General features: G+C 37.0%; 1 protein-coding gene across 4 annotated transcripts; it reads left to right on the forward strand.

Moving 5' to 3' along the window:
• Positions 1-1,616: 1,616 nt before the first annotated feature.
• Positions 1,617-24,970, forward strand: LOC105060200 (sister chromatid cohesion protein PDS5 homolog C). Of its 4 annotated transcripts, none has more exons than XM_010943808.4 (15): positions 1,617-1,776; positions 1,946-2,100; positions 4,012-4,215; positions 4,337-4,518; positions 5,588-5,714; positions 5,802-5,999; positions 9,658-9,708; positions 9,798-10,715; positions 12,024-12,137; positions 17,096-17,181; positions 18,165-18,216; positions 18,328-18,423; positions 18,500-18,543; positions 23,858-23,926; positions 24,015-24,970. In XM_010943808.4, the coding sequence occupies exons 2-15, from the start codon at positions 2,002-2,004 to the stop codon at positions 24,619-24,621; spliced, it is 2,847 nt and encodes a 948-aa protein (XP_010942110.1). In that variant the 5' UTR covers positions 1,617-1,776; positions 1,946-2,001; the 3' UTR covers positions 24,622-24,970. The 4 variants fall into 4 exon arrangements, with proteins under 4 accessions (XP_010942110.1, XP_010942109.1, XP_010942111.1 ...); XM_010943807.4 differs by having other exon boundaries at positions 1,637-1,776; positions 1,935-2,100; XM_010943809.4 differs by lacking the exon at positions 9,658-9,708 and having other exon boundaries at positions 1,637-1,776; positions 1,935-2,100; positions 24,015-24,868.
• The last annotated feature ends 540 nt before the right edge of the window (positions 24,971-25,510 follow it).

Genomic DNA, 25,510 nt, shown 5'->3' on the forward strand with positions numbered 1-25,510 from the left:
TTAACAATTTTAATGTGGGACAAAGAAATTTATGAAAAAATTACTCTAAGTAAAAAAAATTTAGATTTTAAATGCACTATACATTTTAATATTGTTATGCATCACCATAGTTGATGCATATATACCAATTCATTAAGTGTATTATAAACTAAATATCTTTGCATTAATTCTTATTATTGACATGTATCTTCTGAAATTTAGAAAGTTGGTGGCTAATCTATCTCATAGATTATGAGGACCATGTGTCAACCATTATAACTAACTAGAGTGGCTCCATTACGTATCAGGACGAGCCACAACTTAATGATGCCATGCTATCATACTTAAATTAATGTAAAAATAGAATGCATTTAATAGAATAGTACATTCTTGTGAATGCAAAGTTCTACCGCATTCAATTAGGCTTGCTTAAATTTAAGCTTTCCTCTGTTACCGCTTGTTGAGTAACTAAACATTTAATCACAGGAGAATTATCATTACATACATTGAAATTTATTTAATAAGATAATATAACAAACAAAAATTATGTTTCTATAAAGATATATCAATAATTAATTTTCAAGCAATCTAGTTGTTATGCAATTTCAGCACATATTATTCGGTCACAAGCATTTAGCATCTCAACCGAATATATTCTATACTTTATATGAGTTATTAAGTAACATAGTTAAATATCTTCATGCTATCTATAAATGATTTTGATTTAAAATTATAGATATTTAAAATTGAAATCAAAAATATCCAATCACTTTTCATATTAAATTTGGAGCTTGTGGCTGTGATCACAGGCCACTAAAATTGCTATTACACACCTTGATACTATTTATGCAGATCATTAATATTTCATAGAATTTGATTTCAAGCAAAATATCTATTTTATATTTTTTTAATAAAAATAAGATTAAAATGGTACATTTTTTAAAACTAATCAAAAAATATAACTTATTTTTTGATATAGTTTTTAATTAAATATAAAAATTTAAGTAATTTTTGAAAAAAAACAGCATTATAATTCTAAGGATCATATGCCTCGCACACTTAACATTTAGAGAAAAATATCTAATGATTCATAAAATCTAAATTTCTCCTAACTGTTAAACATAATCAAAAAACCAAAAAATATTAATGTATAATAATATTTATATAATAATTTATAAATAAATGTAAAATATCAAATACTTTTGAAAAAATGCTAACCAGTAGAGTAAAAAAAAAACATCAAGTATTGAATACCAGTGACCTAGGTTTGATCCCACCATTGTTTGCACTTTTTTCTATCATATTCTTCATGAAGGACACTAAAAAATTTCAAACTATTTCCAAATTTACAGTTATTTTTGCAATAATATTTTTGGAATACCTTATTTTTAAATTTAAAAATTCCCAATGCAGCGACCCAAAGCAGTCCCATCCCTTCAACGTCAGCGCGGACCTTTAATGATTCATGAAGGGCAAACTGGTTATTTCGTTCAAACTCCAAGATGGCACCCGCCATCCCTTCTCGGACCTTCCCACGCGAGACCCGGCAGCCAAGGAAACCCGTTGCGGACGCGAAAGTTCTCGGTGAAACCGATTGCATAAATCCGGCGGAATCCATCGGGTCCGCTGAAAAGTCACCCACCACCCTCCAGAGCGTGTCCGCAGCACCACCGCGATTCCGCGAGCGAAGCGAAGACAAATCGGGAAGACAACAACAAAAAAAAAAAAAAAAGAAAGAAAGAAAGAGAAAAAGTAATAGGAGACTTTCTTTTCGCCACCGAGAAAAAAAAAATCCAGGTAATATCACCGCGCTTGTCCTCCAAACCCACCCACCCTCTCTCTCTCTCTCTCTGTCTCCCGTTCGAAACCCTAGGTTTCGATTTCTTTTCTTGTTTTTTCGTTCCTTAATCTGTTGTCCCGGGCTTTTGATTTGAGTCCTGATGGCGGGGTTTTAGGGGTTTTCTAGGGTTTCGATGCCCTGAGGGCTTCGGGGGAGGTCGGAGCGCCGGCGATCTTAGAGGAATGGCGTCCACGGAGGAGCTGGAGGACCGGCTTCAGGAAGTTGGGAACCGGCTTGCCTCTCGCCCGTCCGCCATCGATGAACTCCTCCCTCTTCTTGATGTAAGCCCTAGTCTCTCCCTGCTGTTACTTTCTTCTTCGCTCTCTCGTTCTCGATTCGTTGTTGAGGCCATTGTTGTGTGGCTTATCTGATCAACATGCTGCTGATTTTAAGCAGATTAGAATGCATGGGTTCCTCCATTTGGACTCAGTAGTTGTTTATTTTATTAATCAGTATTAATCAAAGAAGCAGGATTTGTGTCCTCCTCCTCCTCCTCATTTTTCTTTTTTGCGAAATTTGGTGTAAATTGATATCGTTTCTTCACTCGTTGGTTAGCTGATTAGTATGCATGGGTTCCCCCTGTTTAGATTCCCATTTGTTTATTCTATGAATCAGTTAATTAATTAAAGAAGCAGGGTTGGTATCTTGTTCTTCCTCTTCTTTGCGAAATTTGATATAGATTAGTCTCGTTTCTTCACTCGTTGGTACTATGATGTGTTAGTTGAAACTTTATTTGATGTATAATACGTAATTAATTTCAATTTACATCTGTATTGTTGATTAGAAGTTGAAAGAGATTGTTTTTAGACACCTGTGGAGTAGTTGGGAATGATCACTTATGAAAACTAGTGGATTTTTACTGCATCGATGTAACGAGATTCGGGTCTATCGGTCATTTAAAATATCTTTCAAAAAAAAAAATATTTGCATGTTTCCTTGGTGGTTTACACGAAATGAGTTCTGATGCAAGTTTCAAATCTGCTGTATGGAAAACCTTAATTTTTCTTGGAACTTTGTCGTGTACTTCATGATCAAAGTCTTTATTCTTCTTCATCTGTGAGGAACTGATACTTCAGATTGTGAAAACTTATGCCAAGATGCTCCACCAAGCACATTTTGTATATCACAAAATCAATATGTGAAACATGCAGTTCTGTCCAGCACTAGAATGCATTTTTTATGTAAAAAGTGTCTGAATATAGCTGAATTTGCTACAGAAGCCTATTATAGTAAATCTAGACATTGCGTACACCTTATTTGATTCGTCCAAGTTTTGCATCCATTTTCATTTTCTGACATGACACCCTCAGAAAAACAACAAGAATGCTTAATACCTTCATATTATTCTCTCGTAAGATAATACCTTTTTGCCACGTGCTCCATGTTGTTTGGTAGTGAGAAACTTAATGTGTTAAGTAAGGGATGTCTGTTTTCATGGATATCAATTGGGCTTTAGAATTTTTGAAGGAAACAAGAGAAAAAGGCTGATGTGAAATTGAAAAGAATTATTGCGCAGCCCCACCACAAGGTATCGCTGGTTTGGTACTTTTCTTTATGTTAAATCATGTAATTATTCAGTCTTCTGAAGCACATGTCTAGTTTAGTCAAACATGGCCACAATGAGGAATTGTCCTAAAACTTTCTTTAGATAATAAGGATAGAATCATGGTTCCCTTGTATTTTTATCGGCACCCAGAAATCATTTGTGATAGAAGCTGAAAACTACATCAGCAATTTCATTCTTCAAATAAGAGTAGGCAGGTACATGCCTGTCCTTGCGGACTTTGTTTATATGTTCTAATTAGTCATAGTTATAGCTTGACATGGTCACACTAATTGTGGCCCTCAGGAAGCTTTTTTTTTTTTTTTGTATGTTATTTGGTAATAAAAAGCTGACAGACCATTTATTCTTCAACTTGTTTCTCCCTTCGTTTTTTATGCTTGTAATGCTGAATCAACCTTTCATCCACTGTTGAACAGTCTCTCATTGTAGGTCTACTGTTATCTAAGCAATTAAATGTCCCTTTGCACTCAACAAAAATCAATACTTTCATCTTTGATATTGAATATATCAGGGTTCAATCACTAGACTGCTTCCTCTGTGCATGGTGGATCTTTTATGTGCATCTCATAAGTTGATCTTCCATATGCTCTGTTCCTTCTTGTGACTTTTTGGTTCTTTTAATTTCTAGCAAACTGAGAGTTTTTTAGCAAGAGTGGAACAATCACCATCGGAGTCAATGTTGAATGCGCTTCATCCTGCAATGAAGGCACTGGTTGCTAAAGAGCTTATAGGACATGCAGACACAGATGTGAAAGTTGCTGTGGCATCTTGTATCAGTGAAATCACGAGAATAACAGCACCAGAAGCTCCATATGATGATGACTTGATGAAGGTTTGGAAACACGAGCATTTTTTTCTATGGAGGCACATCACATTATTTGAAAATTTAAGAAAGGCATCACGATGTGTATCTTTTGTCCATAAGTTTGTCTAACCCCTTTTTATTAATTCAGGAGGTATTTCGGAGGATCGTTGAAGCCTTTGAAAAATTGGATGACATATCAAGTCGTTCATATTCTAGGAGAGTTTCGATTCTTGAAACTGTTGCAAAGGTTCGGTCATGTGTTGTGATGTTGGATCTTGAATGTGATGATCTGATTCTTGAAATGTTTCATCATTTTCTGAATACCATAAGGTGAGGAAGTCCATTAATGATGTTACTATTTTATTCCAAGCTCCCTGCCCTGCAAACCATTAAATGCCAGTGTAATATAAATTGTTATCCCGTTGTCTTAAGAAAATGGAAAAATACATAGTTCACTTCTGTTTCTTGTTTTTGGTTTTTGCATGTTTGTGTTTGATATCATAATGTGGCTGTTGCAATAGTGTTATCTGAACCATTTATGTTTCTAACAGTGAAATTCTAGGGTCCCAACAGCTGTATAAAACATGGAAAAATTTATTAATTAAATATTTAAAGTGTAACATAATGAGATCTTGGGGGAACCATTTTCACATTAATTATGTTGAAACTATTGCATGTGTGGTAGTGTTTGTAGATGTTCTATGAGCAAATGCTGGAATTTTATGTTGTTTGTAATCTTTTTTTTTTAAAAAAAAATTAATTTTAATCAGGCTTCACTTATCGTTAATTTTCTTGTATCCTGATTGTATCTAGAGTAATCTAACGTAACTATTGATTGAAAGGTGGAAGTCTTACCAGAAGAAATTTTGATAGTTAAGGGGACATATATCCTTAAAAAAAGGTGGAGAAAACGTGTGAGGAGGAATTCACCATAAACAGTTGTCATCCAATATCCTGGCCCAAGCGATGTGCCACCTCTCATTCAGGATTTGGAATTTCATTTCCTTTAGACTTCTGACCTTGGTTTCCAATTTTCATAGTTTATCTTTTAAATTTTATAGCATTCAATAATTTATAAAGAATTAATTATATCTTCACCATGGTCATCAGGACATGTAATGCTCCAATTTTATATTTATTTTTGCTTATATGGTAACTTTATTGTCTGGAGTTGGTAGAGCTTCCTCTTCTTTCCTTAGGCTTTACTAGGTCAGATATACCTTTGCTTTGCTTCACTTTGCTGCTCTTATTTTGGTTCCATTTTATATAAAGAGTTCTATGTACTATCCTCTCTGTTTGTGATTCAACAGTTTTGTGTTTATTTCTCTTAACGATTGGTTTATCAATTGTGTTTTCTTGTGTATGATGGATGGTCTTTATTTATTTATTTTTTCTTCAGGCCAAATCATTCCGAAAATATTTTTAATTCGATGGAGACCATTATGACACTTGTATTAGAAGAGAGCGAGGATATTTCCCCAGAGCTTCTCACATGCCTCTTGGATATCGTGAAAAAGGATAACCAAGTAATTGTCATATCTGTAATGTTGTTGTCCTCTATATAATATGCATTGTTAATTCTTCTTCTTCTTTTTCCTTTTGGTTGCCTTCAGGATGTGTTGCCTATTGCTCACAAACTTGGGGAGAAAGTGATAAGTAATTGCACAGCAAAGCTCAAACCATACATGAGAGAATTAGTTAAATCCATGGGTGCTTCTTTAAGTCAATACAGTAAAATCGTTGCCTTAATATGCCAAGAGAGTTCTGATGGCATGGAGCAGAACGATGCAAATGCTTCTGGCATGGTTATGGTGTGTCCATCTTTGCTCTACTTTGTAAATAAAATGTGTTATCTAGATGTAACATGATAAGCAAATCATGGACATTGTACGCATCTTAGTTTTTGGTACAGGCACTAATCATTTCATGAAGAGAACTGTTTTACTCGTGTACATGGATGGAAAAGGAGCAAAAGGATGTCTGACTGATATCTTAGCTGAATTAAAGAAAATGCATGTCTAAAACACTACTACATTTATTTTTGATTGTTTTGGAAAAAAGGGGGGAAATCAACTTTCCTTCATTTAAACACTGAACATGATGATGACAAGACATCGAGTGAAAGTAGTGGCCAAAAACTGGGGCTGTGTTTGGATGTCAAACAACTAACCACATCTTGAATAACTTTAACCATTAGTATTCACCCCCAAATAGCTAACCAGCAAATATCTTTATTTGTTGTTTGGTTGGTGCTCCCATGGGTAGTGGGATAAAGTGTAGGAAAAAGTGAAAAAGTATGGAGCTGATGAGAGAGTGCTTTTGGTGGTTAAAGTTATATCAAGGGGAATGGTTGGTGCTCCCATGATCAGTGGGATACAGTGGAAAAAAATGAAAAAGTATAGAGGAGGAGGGAGTTCTTGGGGTGGTTAAAATTATTTCGCCTTCCCCCTGAAAAAACTATAACCCAGTTAAGACTTAAGACCTTTTTGACCCATCGACCAAGCAAGTTCATACTCCTTTTTTGAGGGTTGTTTGACTGGTTAGCTGGATAACTTTATGTTATCCATCCTTTAACCAGCATCTAAAACTGCCTAGGATATTGAATCTAAAGTATAAGATCTTGCTTTAATCAATTTCTAGCTGTCATGCTCGATGATGTTAAGAAAAAGATGCTGTCTGGTCATGCTACAGCTTATTAATAAATACTACTTGTAGATTGGTTTTAAAGAAGCCTTTCTTATTGTAAACTTGCAAGCACTGATAGCTAGAGGTTGTTGTTTTGCTAGGATTGCGAAATTACAGTACATCAATTCATTTATTTGTTGGACTGCCATTCTCTGATTTTTGTCTTCTTTTTCAGCTGATAGCTTGAATTTTACTTTTTTTCATCATGTATTTCATAAAACTGTTTGGAGCTTTACCTTTCATGTACTGCTCAACAACTACCCTTTACCAAATTAAAGCAGACATTTTATAACCTCACCATCAAAGCATGGTAGTTCAAAGAGTAGTAGTTAGAAATGAAATGACTGTTCATAGAACTCTTTCTGATTTTTGCTAATCAGTCCAGCATTGGTTGCCAAATGGATTGTCCTAAGATAAGTGCTATTACATTGAATAACATCCTGTGAGAGTGGGCCAATCCTGTGTGGCAGTGTCAGCTGCCTGAACTAAGGTTGTTATGAGTTATGACCCTTCTGGAATTCTTTTCCACCCAATGACAAGGGGCTCTGCATTTCATTATAGCACAAGCAGTATCTTCGCTAAGGCATTGAAGCACTGCTTGATATATTAAAGGCTATGCACAGAATCTGTAGATTGTCCCTAATGTTCATGAGTGTTATGGTCACAATCCACATGAAGGAATTCTGGAATCATTTAGTGAAATAAAACATCGTTAATCTTAACCATTCCATATTGAGTTGCCATTTGACAAAAGAAATGCCTCTCCCCTCAGGGCTTGTATTCAATGATGTTTAGAAGAGGATGTACAATGTTGGAACCATTGTGCACCCACTCAATCCATAGAACTCTTTGCGATTCCTTACAGCTTTTTTGACAATTCACTCAGCAGATTACATTGCTTCTCAAGCACCCAACTATTCTATTATTTCCATGTGGGCCACATCATACAGCAAATGGTATTGGTCTAGATGCTTCTTAGTTTCTTCCTACCCTGAGGCATGTGCCCTTGAACTTTTGCAGCCATCTTTCGCTGTGTTGTTGTTTAGAAGTGTCTTGGAACTAGCCCAATTCTTATAAGAGCAGGGGCAGTAGACAAGGGTATAGTTGAGGTGCTTCTCTCAAAAATTATTGCTGGGGAACACTTTTCTTTTTGTTTTTTCCAGTGGCATCCTCCATACCTGTACTAATCTTAACAATGTCAAGATGTTTCAAGTTTCTCAAACAAGCTAACCTTGAAGTGATTGAAACTCATCTGTCTGGTCAGTGTTGGTGGGAAAGAGTATAGGATGGTTTGATAACTAAATGCCTCATATGATTGCATTTTGTTCTGCTTTCAGTATTATAATGGATGGAAATGCGTGTTTTTTTTTTTTAATAAATTTTTAATCTTCATCTTTTTTGAGACTTCTGAACGTTGGGCATGCTGGAGATATTTTGTTGATCATTTCATTTTGTTAGGATGCTTTGTTAATTTCATCTTTTTGAGACTTCTGAACTTTGGGCATGCTTTGCTACTGCTTCTTAGTGAATGTCATGAAGTTATATACTGAGATTTTGGTTATATTCCCTTATGTTTTAAAGTTTTTTGTAGCGTCAAATGGAGCCTTTGACCAGCAATGCCATTTTCATGCTGTTTCCCTGCATATGGCCTTTATATTTCATGGGTTGTCATTCTCCCAATTTGCATTGGCATAAGTAAGAAGGTATTAGCAAGGTTTGCTGTGCTAGTATCGGTGGCCGTTCTGGCTAGCTGGTGGCACAGTATGGTATGACCCCGTACTGTACCGGGCCGGTGCAAACCGACGAAGGCAAAGAAAGCGAACTGGGATAAGAAAAGAGAGAAAGAGAGAGAAATAGAGAGAGAGGGAGGAAGAAAGAAAAGGAGGGAGGGGAAGGAGTTGGAGGGGCCGTCGGACGGCCTCCGATGGGCTGTCGTGGCCCCTGTTTCACAGGTTTTTTTAAAAACTAAAACTTAAGTGGAGCTAGCAAACCATTTGCCAGATTCACTGTTTTTGCTTTTTTTTTTTTAAAAATTCAAAAAAATAAAGCCGGTAATCCGATTACTGACTTCACTGATTTTAATTTTTTTAAAATATATCTTAAACAGTGAAGCCGGCAACAGTGAAGCCGGCAAATCTTAAAAATATCTCTATTTTTAAAAAAAAGGGCCGACTCGTGAACAGAGGGGACAGTCCCTGTTCCGCGGATGCGCCGTCGCCTGCGTTGCTTCCGCTGTCTGGTGGCCACGGCGGCCACCTAGAGACCTCCGGCGGCCTCTCCGCCATCCCGTCTTCCCATCTCCGGTGGTCTCCCCCCTCTCTGTCTCTTTTTCACTCGTTGGGGCTGCCCCATTGGGTGAACCGAGCCGCGGCGGCCGCAAAGGGCCACCGCCGGCTTTCGACAACGTCCTCTCTATCTCTCTCCTCTCTCTCTCTGCCTCTGGATCCCTCTCTTTCTTCCCCGGCACCGGCGTGTGCTGTTTTCTCCGCCGGAACCGTTCCGGTTCCCCGTTGGTACGGTTCGGTATGCTCCGAACCGGCCGGTTCGGAACGGTTTCGAAAACCATGGGTATTAGTATGTCCGATATGGGGTATCATCTAAAGGGAAAATATATTATGGGGCATCATCAATGGTTACCATGTTACCTGATGTCTTATTTGTTTGGGGATAATTCATCACCAGTTAGTTTGCTACTTTTCAACTTCAGTCTCAGAATGTAGTCATTGGATTTGAGATAATTGGATTGTCCGTGATTTTTTTAGTGATTGAGTTTTCATGCTTCAGGCAGATGACAGCAAACAATCTGAGAGGACTGTTTCTGATGAACTGCCTCAGGCATGTAACTTAAAATGGCTTGTTCTTTGTTTGGTAAATTATTTTGATCATTGAATTATGGATGCCAAGCAATTTTTCCTTTATTTCAGGGTTCTGCAAAGATGGAGCAAGAGGTAGGTTGTGCTGAGGAAGTTGGTACTGCAGCAGACAAGTCACCTAGATTGTTGATGAGCAATGGTACTGCTCAGATAGGAAATGGTGAATTGGTGGTCGAACAAACATCTGCAAAACAGAGGCTTGAACGTTCTCGTCGCAACAGTGAGTCCAAGAGTACTTCTGTAGGTAATATAGCTGATTCAGGTAACTTGGAGTCAATCCCTGCAAAACCAGAAAGTACCTCAGACCTTAACACAAGGAAAATAAGGGGCCGAACAACAGGCCATTCTCGCATCGACAGCGACAAAGAAACTCCTGCATTACCTAGGAGAAAAGGACGTGGTAAGGAAGCTGATAGCACAAAATTTGATGGTCCATCTGGAAAAATAGCAGACTCGGCTAAGAAAGATGAGCTTCAGCTCCTTTCTGGATCTGATAATGGAACTGGCAGTGCTGCATCACCAGATCATAGCGAGAGTCCTGATGCAACTCGACCCAGACGGGGTCGACCCCCTGGGTCAAAGGTATCCTCTAAGAGAGGTGGTGGCAGTGCAGTAGCTGGCGAGTCTGCTTCCCCTTCAGGGCAGAAGGGATCTTTGGGAAGTGGCCATAGTCAGGATGAAACTTTGCCCTTGAAAGATGTTGATTCCAAGAAGGAATTAGAGGGTAGTGGTGATTCAGAAGGAAAGTCTTCAAGGCGTACTCGCAAAAAACATCCAGATAATGCTGATGATGGTGAAGCACCAACAACTGTAACAGGTGATTTGGAAATGAAGCCACAGAGGCAAAGTAGAAAGGCATCCACAATAAAGGTCACTGATGGCGAATCATCACAAAAACAGTTGAAGTCCAACAGCAAGCAGCAGAAGGAAAAACGAAATGCTCAAAAAGATGTAGCTGCAGAATCTAAGGTAGTGATAGAAAAGTTGATAATCCTTCTTTTTGAGTCCTTAGTCATATGAGTATATGTACATTGATTCCTCGTCACTAGCTTTATGTGTCCTTCACTTTGCTAGCGAAAGGTTGCTTCCTCTGCCATCATTGACCTTCTGGGATATGATAGCCTGGTGTCTTATCATGCCATTTTATGTCTCTTTTCCATTCAAGTTTTTCCTTGCCAATTAGAATGGCTTGAATTGTTGTATTCTGCTCAGATCTTCTGTCAGTAGCTTATGCCCTCTCCATTTGGCATAAGGTGAGTTTTGGGGTTACCCTGTTAAAATGGGAATTTCAGTCATCAAGCCTCATCTTGTTCTTCGAAGTCATTTACCTCTTCTGGTACTACGACATTCTCTTCTCAAGCATTTGTGCATGAAGATAACCTTCTTGGTTGACCTATTTGGTGTCTGATCAGAATATTAGTGTTTTTTTCCTAATCTTGTCTTTTATTATCTTTGTATAATTTAGTGGGATTCAGAACTACAGTATCGTGAAATAGTTTAATCTTGTGTAGTACATTTATTTAAGGTGATTGGACCAGAGTCATTCACTAATCATGTGGCATTTTACTGATTTTAAAGATCTCAGTTGATATAAAGATAATTTAAGCAAGCTGAACTACCCATATGTTTTCCCACATTTCAGTTGGTTTTTTATTAGATCGTCTTACCTTTTTGGATCCAAACATCTTGTTTATTATATATCCATTTTTTTATTGTTTGAACTATATAATAACTGACATGCAAACTAATTGGTTCTGATAATCGCCTCATGAAAGTCCCTCGATGAATTCCTCCAGTAATCATTCTTTAATTATCTTAATCTCACCATTGACCAAACATTTATTATCCCTCTTGGACCTTGTATGGTTTATTTCTTTTGTTTTTCTCACCCTTGAATTGTAAATCATCTTATCCAGTTACGAGCCTCTCAAATAAACAATTGCATGGGTTATATTTATATGTTATCTTGTTGTGTCTTATTTTTGCAGTGCCATCTTTTTTATTTGTTGTAGATTATGCATCTTTTTCAAAGCTTGCCATGCCATTTGTTTTTTCTCTTACATAGAAACTTAAGATCTCACATCATAACCTCTTGTATCTACTAGCTGTGTCAGAGGCAGGAAGTCAGTGGTTGATAAGTTCAATTAATAAAAGATTAATGATGCCACTTAAAGAAAAAAAGATAAAATTTTGATTGCATATGATGCTTGTTTGTTATTTTATATGGTAAATTGGTTCCCTGTAATCTTGCCAAGTGTTATAATTTTTTTTTTTCAGGAATTGGTTTCTTCACCAAAGTCTACTTTGAAAGCTAAAAGTAAATATCATGGCGGTCTGGAGGCCAGCGCCAATGCAAAAACTAAGAGAAAGCGAGGTCGAGGAACTGAAGAGGTACTCAGTTCTTGACAATTCTGAAATAATTACATATTACTCCTATATGGTTTGTAAGTCAGTATCATATATATCGCTATATATGTTACTGCCCATCCTTTGCAGCATAATGCACATCTTTAGTATGTGGCTATGATGGAAGATCATGAGGTTTTACTTTGCAGTTTTTCCTTTATTTGCCAATGTTTGGATTCCGTAGGATTTGCATATTCTGTCATCGGCTATTTGTATGGTTCATTTATACGGTGGTATGTGGAAATGCTCCTTGGGTGATTCATACAACTCTGATTGGTTACTTAGGTGAAACAACATAGAGCACTATAAGGTTCTGCAGTGTGAACTGCGAACTGTTTCATATTTTGTGGGATGTTAAATTTGTGCATCATGGGGAGCATGTGACTTTTATTGGTGTGATAGATTTAGTAGCTATTTCTGTCTCTGAAGATAGAAAGGAAAATATTGATGGATTTCCTAGGTATTGGTATAATGCCATTGTGAGATTCTAACTCTTAGGGTCTGTTCTTTTGTGGATAAAAATTTACTTGGAAATCTATATTTTCCTAGGTAAATATTTTCCATGAAACATTTACTCATGTTCTTTTATGCATGGGAAGGAGGCTTCGAAATCTATTACCCATGTTCTTTTGTATCACTATTTTTCTGGATAAGTTGCTAAAATTTATCCATATTTTTCATAATACCTTTTATGTCTTTTAGGTTTGGAGAGAGTGGATGACTTAGTTATTGAGCATTTAATGATGGAGGTATTGGAAATGAGGATGGGGTATTTTAGGAATAAGATAAAATACATACTTTACTGGCTGATAGAAAAATAATTTAGCCACCCTCTAGGTGGGTTAGATTTTTCCTTCATTTCATGGGTAAATGCCACCCATGGAAAATAACTTACCCATCTTGAAAAGTGCAAGGACATGGGTAAGTTGGTCAATGGGAAAGTTGATCAATTTTTTCATGATATTTATCTACAAAAGAACGGGGCCTTAAGGTTTGTCATTTGCATGGAAGGAGGAAACGTGAGAGGTCATTTTTGGGTTTCGAGCTGACTGACAGTAATTGGTAGACTCCCTCTGTATTTTGCCCCCCTTTTCTTTTCATTTCCTTTTTCTTCACCATGGGGAGAAAGAAGAGGCCGCCGGGGGGGGGGGGGGAGTGTTGCCAAGCACATGGCCTTTCACCCCTTGGACAGGTTTGTTTTTCTGGGTGTTTGTCTGCTTTCACGTATGTTTATCATGATTTTTATTTTAGTTTCTGCAGTTTTGCTGTCCTCATTGAGATTTTATTCTGTCGACAAAATGAAGGCTTTATTTGTTATTTTATTTCTATATGCATTTTGGATGACTTGAGAGTGAGACTAATATTTCAGTTATGCCTGTATTGATTAACAGTGTTAATGAGTTTATGCTCACTCGGGTGTTATCTAGAGTGGTGTTCTGGTCTTTGGATATATAGGACTCCGCAGTGCCTAACTCTGTATTTTGATATTTAGACATTCGGAACAATAGTCTGTGTTTAATCTTTGTTCTAGATTCTCTTTCCTTTCTGTTTTCTTGCTCATCCTCCTCTATTTTTTGTATTTCTTTTGTCTTTCTACTTTATACTTGGCAGCTTGCATGCTGCCAAGAGCTTCCTCTTCCTTTTCCTTCAATTGCTCAATTTATTGCATTTTCTTTTTGTAAATATTTTTGTTATTCTTTTTCATACACATGCAATGGCTTAATTTGTTGTAGCAATCAATACAAAATACAGCAGCATCTTCTTAGTCCTGCCTCTTATCTTTGGGCTGCTGTTTGTTCACTTGTGACTATCTGTTTCCGGGGTTCAACTTGAAGCAAATCAGACATGCTTTCCAGAGGTCAAGCCATGATTTACTCTAAAATCTTACTCTCCCTACCACCTATTTCAAAACCTTTCTAGTATTTGAAACTAGTGGTAGATTTGATTGTCTAGGAGAATTGTGGAGGGTTTCAATGCAAATTTTTGCATAGAGTTCCGGAGTCTCCAGGAGCTTCTAATCACTAAACATGTTGGTTCTTTAGATGTATGTTGACTAGAAACTCTTGTAAAGGGCAAGATTCTTTGAGCAAAAAATATATATGCTAATGAACTAATGGCTGCAGTTAATGCCCTGTGAATATGTCTGTCTTCAGTGAATTAAAAATTAAATGTGGTATATAGGATGTTAATGAATATTAATTGGTAATATATATTGCCATTGAAAGTTTTAGACATTCTTATGTTGTCATATGCTAGTAGTATGGGCTTGACGATGATGGAAGAAATTTAGGCTGCTAAAATGACATTTTTTGCTAATAATCTATGTTATGTTTTGCTGTATATGATTGCTGTCCAATGCATGGTGTTGGCTCTGGTATCGTACTGAGAGAGATCACCTGCCGACCACAATAGCAGTTATCCAAAGTAATGTTTGCTGTACCTTCTCAAATTGTCCAGCTTGGGATGTATTGGTCCATACCGAATCAGAATCAGTATGAAAACACTGTTTGGGTCGGTACAGGCCCCTACCGACCCATGGTACTGAGGTGCGTACCAACCCATACAAACTCAAACTGCCTGGTTTTAGGCAGTACCATGAAAAAGTGTGAAAAACGTCTCTGGAGTTGTCTCGGTATGGGATGCATATTGTACCGACTTGTACCATATCAAACCGAAAATGTACCAGTTTGGTGCTTTGTACTGAGATTATTTCAAATGTCTTTTAGTTTATTTCGAATGGCCTTTGATTATAATGTACTATGATGTAAAGTTGAAGATTAGTTAATAAATATCAAAATATATGTAAAAAAATTGTCATAACATAATATTACTCAAGTATCTTGTATTTTGTATGAATTGTGTATCTGAAGACTGTTTAATATAATCTTTACTAGCATGAATTTTGATGAGGCGTTAGAGATGTACTCGTAAGTTGGGTAAAAATTATTGAAAGGAAGCAACTAATAGCAATGATATTATTTATAAAGCTTTGGATAATAATCAACAGAAAAGAAACCCAAGTGAACCAATGATTTTGTTGGGGATCTGGTGCCATTCCTTTTGGACTGTGTATTTGATCAGTATCATTTTAGCACAACTCAAAACACCTACTTAAATGTTTAGGGATTCCATTAGGTTCATTGTGAATCACTGTTTGTTTCACCAAGAGGGACTTTTAAATTTCCAATCATTTTGTTCTTTTTCCCCACATGTGCTTAAAGATATCAGATCATAAGAATCACTCTTTGTATACCAGTGTGCCTTAATGTTACTATTCTTCATTGATGAAAGGGGTCTAATTCAAGACCACTGTTAGATGCTTCCGTGGATCTTGATTTTCCAAGTGAATTAGAGAGGCCAAAAAAGTTCTACAGGGAACTGTAAGAGAGTAATACTGGAGGCTTGAACTTCCTGTTGCAAATCCTTGGATAGAAGTTACATGGGCTGTGTAAGGAATGGCTTGTTGGATCACACACAGGTTGATGCAACTAAGGTTAAGCAAAGGGGCTCTATTGGACCTTGTTTTTTAGCCAAGGTTCATATATTTTGCTTTGGATTTAGTTAGGTTATTTTTGGAGTATGCAGGGATTTTTTTTTCTTTTCTTTTGTAAGTTGCAGGGATTGTCTGAGGGGCTACTCGATGCCCCATTTATGGGGGCTTTTTTTTTTCGCCTCATCAGCATGTTTTGTATAAAACATTAAAGTTAGCTAGTTTTGGTTTCAAAAAGTTTGTTGTTCAGTTTCATTTTCAGAGACCTATTAAAACTCAACCAGCATTTATGTTTCATTCCAGTTCCATCAAAAATAGATAAGTTGGCTGATTTAGACGTGGATTGGAAGTCCTAGTATGCCTTAAAGGAGAGTCCTAGTGGAATGATGGTCATCTTGATTGCTGTAATATGTGATGACATGACACCAAACTGCATCTTATGATGCAAAGGAGTGTCTAGCCCATGGTCCTACATCTTAGAATCCAGATTTATGATCTTATGGATCAAATTGAACCATTTCAATGTTGCTTTATCCAAATTGTAGATCATGAGATCCTAACAGTGTTGTGCCTTCTTGTGTTCTTTCTACGTATAATCCTTATTTTTTTCCACTTGTCTCATAGGTATGTAGGCATGTGATTTATGTTAACTTTTTTTTGTTGACCTTCATTGAGTTTAGGCCTGAAAAGGTTTGAGCAAGGTTCGCCGATGGCACCACACTGATATAGTGTTGGTATCCCTGATGCTGGGGTCCGTTCAGCATATGGGGACTTGCTATGCCCCCGCCCCCGGTACTAAGTCTCAATCCAGTACTGATATGGTATGTACCACATGCCTGGTATGGGGTAGTACGCAACGGTATGGCGAACCATAACTCTAAGACATAGTTTCTTATTGAGTATTGCCTTTGGTTAACACGTAAATATTGTGTGAAACCATAGATACATACATAGAGATAGCTTTCCTTAATAGGAATTGTTGATGTATGAGGAGAGGAGGCAGCTCACTTCTATCATTTGGGAGGACTGTTACCTGTTGTTGGTTTTAGTGTACATGGATACTGAAGTGAACTTAATTTAAAATCTTGCATGCCTTTTGTCATTCTTTTGTGTTTTTGGCATTCTTTTGTGTAACTTGTTGCATTCCTTTTGTCCCCATTTAAACCTCTCTCTTATGTGTAACTTGTTGCATTCTTTTGTGTTTTTGGCATTCTTATGTGTAACTTGTTGCATTTCTTTTGTCCCCCCCCCTTTTTTTTTTTTGAGGAAACAATAGGTAAGAGGTGCCTAGAACATTTAAATCATATTGAAATTGTGATTTGTTGAATATGTATTTTTTTCTCTACTTGAGTATGTTCAGTTATTGTTTCTTCTGTTTGTTCATTTGATTTCTTACATTAAATAATATTTTTCTTGTATCATTTGTTGAACCACATTGTCCTATTCTTCCCAGGGTTCTGATACACCAACTCAAAGTGCAGAATTAGATGAGGGCCTTGTAGGTTCAAGGATTAAAGTATGGTGGCCGGATGACAAGGCGTAAGTATCACATGATCTCAAATCTTCTATTAGTATGACATAATCCTGATAGTAGAGAGGCAGCATGTTCTTGACAGATCCTAGATTGTGCTTGAAGATTGTTCATGTTATTATTTAAGTACATTTTTCATAATTTACACTTAATTATAAAAATAGGAAATATTATTATTTTCTTATGGGCAGCTTTGTATTGCTATCATGAAGTACAAGCTAGCTATTCGAGACACGAAATGGCAATTAGCTTCTTTAACTGGTATGAACTTGGTTGGCAGGAAAGAATTTTGTCTTGTTTACAAGAAAAAATTATTCTTTGCATTTTCTGTCTGGTCTGTCAGTTGCTACAAGACATACTTTTGAAACTTGTGGGCCACCCTTACAAGAATTTTTAGTTGCAGCAGAAAATCTAGACTTTGTTAGTTTAAGAGGACCATAGCTTGCTGCTATCCAAGGTCGTGTGGATAAGCTTTGCCCTCCTGACATTGTTCATCGATGGTATCTGGATTCATGATTGTTGTCTTAATCTGTTAGTTGTCATGCGAGCTTGCCTTTTTTAGTGGAGAAATAGAAGAGTTTAGCTAAGGTTTTAAGTATGGTCTTGGTACCTGTACCGTATCCATCAGGTCTATACTGTGCATTTCTTGGTGCTGGCACACGGTATAAGGGATGTAGTGGGTATTAGTTCCATAACAATATGGTATGGCATGCACAGCATGGACTGTTACAGTCTGGTGTTATGAAATGTTGATGTTGTGTTTATAAGCATGCAAATACTGCCCCACTATGTTATGATTGCTGACTCTAAAATGTTGCTGAAATAATTTTCTCAAAAAATTGGTGAACGAACATCAGATGTCTGATGTGCTTGATTTTTTGTTTACATGATGCAGTGTTTAATGAAGTTCTGTACCTAACTGATAGTTCGTCGCTCTTATGGGGTCATTGTCATATTGGTTATTATCATTTGAACTGCTTTTATTCTGCAGGTTTTATGATGGTGTTGTTGCTTCTTTTGAACCTGTTTTAAAAAAGCATAAGGTAAAATATGAGACAAGTATGCTCGATTTTGAAGTTTTTTCTTGGTCTTGAATGCAACTTTATTTATGTCATTTTTATTATTTGTAATATGCTGAATTTGTGTTTTTTCAGATTCTCTATGATGATGGGGATATAGAAATATTGTCGCTCAAGAATGAACGCTGGAAATTTATTCTAGAGGATGCGGGCAAAGATAGGGACCATAGCGTGAGTTGATATGATCACTGACATTATAAATGTAATTATTCTCTGCATTCTAATTTATACTCATTTGATGTATCAGGGACTAGCAGAAGATATTTCAAGTCCTGATGCTGCATCAGAATTGTAAGTATTGCTTTTATTTGAATATAATACCTTTCTTGAGTTGGTCGCCTCTTTGGTGCATGTTTTCCTTCAATAATGCAGTATTTTGGATATACTTCCCTCCCTAGCTTGACCAAACCAATAAATTATAACTTTTGAAGTGTTGATCTTATTAGTTAATGGGAAAACATTTTTCTCGTTGTTCAAACATGTCGTTCATTAAACGTGCTTGTCAGTTCTTCCCATCCTTCTTCTCTCGACTAGGTATTCCTTTAAGCAGATATTAAGCCATTAGTAACAAAGAATGGACTAGTCTGCATTTGTTGATTCATATGTTATTTAGAAAACCGAAGGATTCTGTGTTCTCTCCTAGACATATCAGAACGGGGATGGTGTTAAGGACTGGTTGCAGTGATTTGAAGGAAATAGGTTTCTTACTAATGAAAATCAGAAGTGATTAAATTGGTTGAGTATATAGGTTATGATCTAGGGAAATATCTATATTTTGTGTTGATTTTCTTTTTAGCGGGAATGTTTATGCGGAGGGTCTTGTGGAGTAGATTACTAGATTTTATTTAGCAATATTGATGTAATGTGAATTTGCATTGTGCATGTGGTAATGAGTTTTAGATACTCAAAGGTAATATGCTGCAGAAGGTTGAGACTTTCTCTGCATTGAGAAACCTGTTACAGCATGGGACATTTAGGAGGAATTGAAAGGATGAAGAGGAAGAAAGAATAAGAAGCATAGAACAATGGAAGCATAAGAAGAGTAAAAAAGCCTGAAAGTGGCTAAGGAAAAATTTACGTTCTTGCAAATCAACCCAAGAATTAAACTATAAAGTGTCAATGTTTTCAACTTGAAAACCAAGTTTTAATAAATATAGATTGTCACCTACTTTATCCTTAATTCCGTACCCTTCTATTGCTGTACCACTTAAAATCAGGCTTACTAAATAATTTGGACTCAATCTTCTTATTCCAGCTTGTGGCGAAAGACAGATATAGATCACACTCGTTGAAAACATCTGATCTTATTTATGTTATTCTACTTTTCCATCCCGATGTGGGTTCCAGGTTCCATCACATCATTACACCGGAAATAATGACATCTGTCTATTATTTCCCATGTTTTGTGCTTGATGATCTGCTAAAGGGCATTTTGTTGTGGGATCATTTTTTTTGTTATAATTGAGAGAATAGGCAGAATTGATGAAGCGGCATGTTGGTATTAAAGGTTGTGATTGCATAACATGGAATCTTTTGTTATGGTCTTTTAGCATGCGCTTCTTACAATCCAGGCACTCACTATCTTGTTTCCCTATCTTCTCTCAAGGGCCTCAAAGCAAGCATCTCTGGCTTAATGGCAAGTGCCAATGCCTTGAAGAAGCACATATGGGTCCTTAGACTGGTTTGCTCAACTTTCAATGTCTTTTGGACCAAAAGCCTGCCTAGAAGTGCATTTGGACCAAAAGCATGCTATCTGAAGCCAACTTGATTGTTAGATGCTCCTAAACAAATGTGGTGTGAAATCCATTCATGGTTGCCAGATTTGGAAACAGGATGGTAGTTGTTTATTTTTTGTTGTCACAGTTCTGCATAAGAATGAAGTTGGCAGACATCCTCAGAAAAAAAGAAGGTTCGAACTAAATAATGCTGGGGATTTAGGAGTTTATGGTAGAGTTAAAGATGGAGCGATAAGTCTAATATTTTGTACATCCAATGCTGGATGTAATTTGATGTCTGACTTAGAAGTAAAAATTGCACAAAAAAATAGGATGAAAAGGCTTTGTAAGTTTTGAAAGTTCGGAAGATGATGATGTGAACTTAATCTGAGTTGTTGTTATTGTCTTGCATTTTTAATGATTAAATCTGTAAACAGGTATGAGATTATTTTAATGAAGTTTTTAGGGATGCATATACAATCGACAGCTATGGAGCTTAGGTTCAAATTTCTTGTTACAATGATGACATGATGATGGGAGTTTAGGTTGTTACACAAGCTGTTACCATAAAATTTTGAGTGTCTTTATTGTACATACAATTAGAATTGGAGAGGAGAGGGAGGGCAAAAGAAATTAATTTGAAGGAAATGTGGAGGGGAAAGAAGGGAAAAATAAGGTTGTATGAGAAGGGCAAAAAACAAAAGTGAAAATATTGAGATATCCAACTAAGATTGGGGTTTCAGTGACTTCTTAAATTTTAAAACGATAATTTTATTTTATTTCTTGATTCTTTTTTTTTTAAAATTTAGTTTTGAAAGTTGAGATTTTTGGGTAGGTTTTTGGTTTTGAAAGAAAGATATTTACCACTGAGCGTTAGAATGCATGGTGCCACCTCACGCTCCACCCCCCCACCACCCCCAAAAAAAAAGAGAAAAAAAAGAATGTTAATTTTAAGAACTGAATTTGTATATGATAGTGGCAAAATGCTAAAACTTAGAAAATTCTACTTAGTTTCTAATTCCTTTATTTGAGGGATATAGGGGTATTTCTTTGTGCTACTAAAAACCAAGTTCTTTAAATTAATGAATTGCATTTTCAAAAAGAAAAGAAAAAAAGGAAAACCACATATATCCACATTAATTGCATTCTCAAAAAAAAAAAAGAAAAAAAAAGAAAACCACATTGTGATTCTTATAGTATATCCAAATGAAAGTTTGTGAATCCTTGCCAGGATCAACATTAAACAAGTGACACTGTGCCAATTTTTTCTAAACCTAACCTGACTTAAGTTGTTTTGGTGATTGGGTCCCATATTTTCTAGTTCAACTTCAGGTCTGCTTCATTCTTCTTTTTTGGGTTGAGGAAGGCTCATAACTCATCTTCCATATTCATAAAGGAACATTCTTAGAAGGGAATGACCTCTCACCCTCTCAAATATAGTGGTCTACGATTCCATTTTTATTGTATGGAAGCAAAGGTTGGGGATCCAATTTACCTGCCAATTGGATCCATGTTCGCACCACTGGATTTGCCACCTTCCTCGCTGGGCAATTGGGTGTTGGCAAACAGATTAGACTCCTTCCTACCAAACCTACTTCCCTGTTGGTTGATCTTTGCATGCGCCTAGGACCAGAACCCTTACGGCTGCAATTTTGAGTTGGATGATAGCAACATTAGTCAGTGGTCTTTGGAATCCAGAAATATTGGGCCAGAGGGGCTGTAACCAATGAGAGGATGGAGCATGGTTAGAGTTCATGGAGTCGATGTATGGTTTGAAATTTGAATGTCATTTCATTGAAACATCTACTTGGACGGTTCAAAATTGGTTTTTCAGAAGTCTGATCATGACATGGCCCAGCTCATTTGTATGATTGGTCAGATGAGTTGATTAGTTTGACCCAGTGAAGTTTTAATAGATTATGATGTAAATTTGTCCTGGTTAAACTAAATTGTCCCTCTCCACCTATTATCATGTTAATATCATTTTGCCACAATTTATTTAGTGATATCAATTCAAAACAAGACATTAAACTTGCTAACCTTTGTATCAACAAGGACTCTTTAAAAGCTGAAAATTTTGGTAGGGGTGTAAAGACTGGAACCTTGACAAATTAGTTCAACCTAGGGTTAAGAAGGAGAGCAAAGTGAGCCAGGATGGCAGAAATTGTGATGGCTATGAGGGAGAACTTAGTGATGAGCAGGACATTGCCTACCTTCGTTGGTCTCAGTGTGAGGGTGTCTGGATGTCAACATCTCAGTTAATTGGCGTATTGATGGGGCAGCCATGAGGTGAAAATGATGATCAGATCACAACCTGAAGCTGATAGGGAGCTGGGGATGACTCAACATGCTATTCCTTCTGTCTTGTGGCTTTTATTTATAGTGTTTCATATAAATTGCATTTTTCAACTTAGTGGGATTTTTGTATAATAAAGAGCAATCTTTATGATGCATTTTACGTGATTGGTCACATGTCGCAGTGATGTAAGGAGTAATCTGTTTCTTTAATACCTCAGAATTTGCATTTGTCCCCTTCCTCTTCTTTGCATGCCAATATTTCTATCATCTGTGAAAAGCTGTCATGTTGTCATCTGTTTTAGATCTGTGAGCATGCTAATAATTGCTGTAATTAATACATATCTTATCCGAACAAGATGCAGCTTTGCACTATTTCTTTGCTCGACTGTTATGCAGCTTCATGGTTCTATTTTTAATGTCTATGACAACTCAGGCATTAATTCAAAAAGTTGAGGCTGACGAAATTAGCTGGGGGATTTGGGAGGGACAAAATTTGGAATTAAGTTGTTGGCATTCCAAATTGGAGGTTCTTGTTAAGAAAATTGATTTTTAAGGATTCGAAATTCACCCTCATAGTAGAGTATTGGAGGTCACCTTCACATTTTCATGAGATGCCTCATGTACCTTCTGAGTCTGTCAATAATGTATAGTGGATTTTTTAAAAATTATTGCTTCATTATTACAGAGAAAGGTAGAAGATGATAAACCAATAGACAAGTTATTCCATAAACATGAAGTAGGAACCTCAAGATGGAAGGTGAAATGGGAGTTGAATGATAGAGAGGAGGAAGATTTGCAAGAATACGAGAAAAATGGGATGAGAGGGTGAGACTAATGTACCAGCTCACCAGTCAATTTGAAAGAATAGCGAAGACAAATGGAAAGGGAGTTAGAGAATAATAACGAAAAAAAAGGCATATCACTGTAGATGAAAGTATGAAGAAGAGGGGAGGTGCTGTGATTTTTGAGCTTCTCGTCATATGCCTGATTTTGAATTTTTTTTTGATCTTGGTAATTGTCTTTTGGTTTGGCAGTTCAGCATTTTCATTTCTGGCTTCTGTAGTTTTGTGCTGAAGAATTAAATGAAAAATCTGATTCTAGCTTGACCTGGATCCAGACCAACCAACCAACCTTGGGATCCATGATTTAGTAACAAATTGGACCCCCGGTTCACTAAATCATGAGTTAGGTCAAGTTCAGGTCTCTTATTGGGTTCCACATTGGCACTTTGTTTTAAGCATTTGGCTTGGATATCGAATTAATTTTGTCAGGTATAGTCAGAGGACCATGTGGATCTGAGTGGTTTTGGTACTGATTTTCCAAGATAGGTCACTGTCTTAACTAAAGTTGTCTTAATTTGGGACACACTGGCTTGTGGATATTATGATATATTTTGGTTTTGAAGGGGACACAGATGAAGATGATGATTTCATTTCCTTTTGCTAAATCTTAAGGCCTTTGTGGCTTTTAAATGTCATATTTTTCCCCTAATTTTAGATTTGCTGCTTTGTGATCTCTCTACACTTGTGAATATTTTTCATCCTTGCAAAATTAGCATTTGGTCTTTTGATATGCTGGCTTTCTGATTTTAGGCGACGGGATAAAAAAGCAAAAACAAATTCTGTTCCAAAACATTTGAAGATGGAGATGCCACGGATAAGGTAAATACCTTCTGTCCATTTCATTATTGTGTTATGAACCATTCAATGATAGTGGATCTAAAATGGTATTCTGTGTGTTTTTGGACAGTGGTGCAGAGTGTAGTAGTATTGCGAAGCGTAAAGGTAGACCTAAAGGTGGAATAACAAATCCTGGTATGCTGTCCGGTGATGAGAGTCCTAGAAGTTCAGGCAAACCAGAAGAGAAGGCCGCAAGCAGGTACAATGATGACACCCCCAAGACTGGCAGTAGGCTTAAGAAGGATACTGGTAGCAAGTCTAAGTATGACACTCCCAAAACTGGTGACAAGTCTAAAGATGAGACTTCGAAGACCGATGGTAAGTCTGGGGATGATAACCAGAAAACCGGCAATAAATCCAAGGATGATCTCCCTAAATCAAGCAGAAAGTCAAAGGATGACACCCCTAAAACTGATAGCAAATCAGAAGATGATATGATTGGTACTGGTGGCAAGGCCAAGGAGGCAGGTAAAGGTAAGTCCAGTGAAGAAACTCCCAGAAGTGGGCGGAAATTCAAGGGCTCGTCTACCAGTCGGAAAACTGGGGATGAGGCCAAGGCAAATGGCACTTCTGAGAAAGGAAAATCAAAGGTCCAAGAGGCGCACTCGGATTCAGTCAAGGCACAAGAAAGTGAGGCCTCAACTGGGAAGAAGCGCAAAAGAAGGGGTCAAAGTTGAATTATTTGTGCCGATATGTGTTTATGTTTGCTCTTTTCTTCTCCGGTAAATACATCCGCTCTCATTTTCTTTTTACTACCACAGGTAGGCATTTCCTTTCTGTTTTGCGTTGCAACTTACCAACTGCCTATCTGGTAGTTCTGGGGCTGGTTGCCGTGAAGTAGCTGATAGGTTTAGGAATTATTAAGGCTTGTAATCTTTGGCATTGCTTTGTTTCCTCTGAAAGAAAACATGTTGCAAGCCTCTAGTAGCTGACATTGATGCTTACCCTATTAAAAGTTCTAGATGGTAATGTAGGTTGTTACTGGTGATCTATTTATATAGTTCATTTTGGAAAATTTACGAGGAATTGTTGGTGGCAGTGTGGTTCTTATCCGTGTCATTGAGAATTTAGAGCGAGTGGGAATTGTTGAAATGGTTGTATTGGTTTCGGCACGCGGGCATGGACAGGAGACGTGATGTCATCATCGGCTTGACATGGTTGTATTTTACCAAACAATCTATCATACATTTTGGTCGTGGTACATCGAAATGTGTATCGCATACTATGATGTTCATATCGCATTTTGTCTTGTACTTTTGCGGCAATAACGCCCATCTTTGTTTCATCTTCCTGTCGCTAGTGCGACATGATCAAATGTTGTTTCACCGGGTTTAGAAATGAAACGTCCTCGCCCACTAAATTCTGTTACCATCGCATGTTAATAAATGCCCAGAGCCTTGTTTCTCTATGAATTTTTAAGTTGGATTAACTTCTGGAAGGGCTTTAAAGATGCGATAGAATTAACGTTCTTGATCTCACGGAAGGAATTTTAATTTGGTTTGGTCAAGTATATATTTTATTCCGATCCCACGTAAGGATTCTTAGTTTGGGATTTTCAAGTATATA

Source organism: Elaeis guineensis, chromosome 1 (genome assembly GCF_000442705.2).
Source record: "Elaeis guineensis isolate ETL-2024a chromosome 1, EG11, whole genome shotgun sequence".
NCBI lineage: Eukaryota > Viridiplantae > Streptophyta > Magnoliopsida > Arecales > Arecaceae > Elaeis > Elaeis guineensis.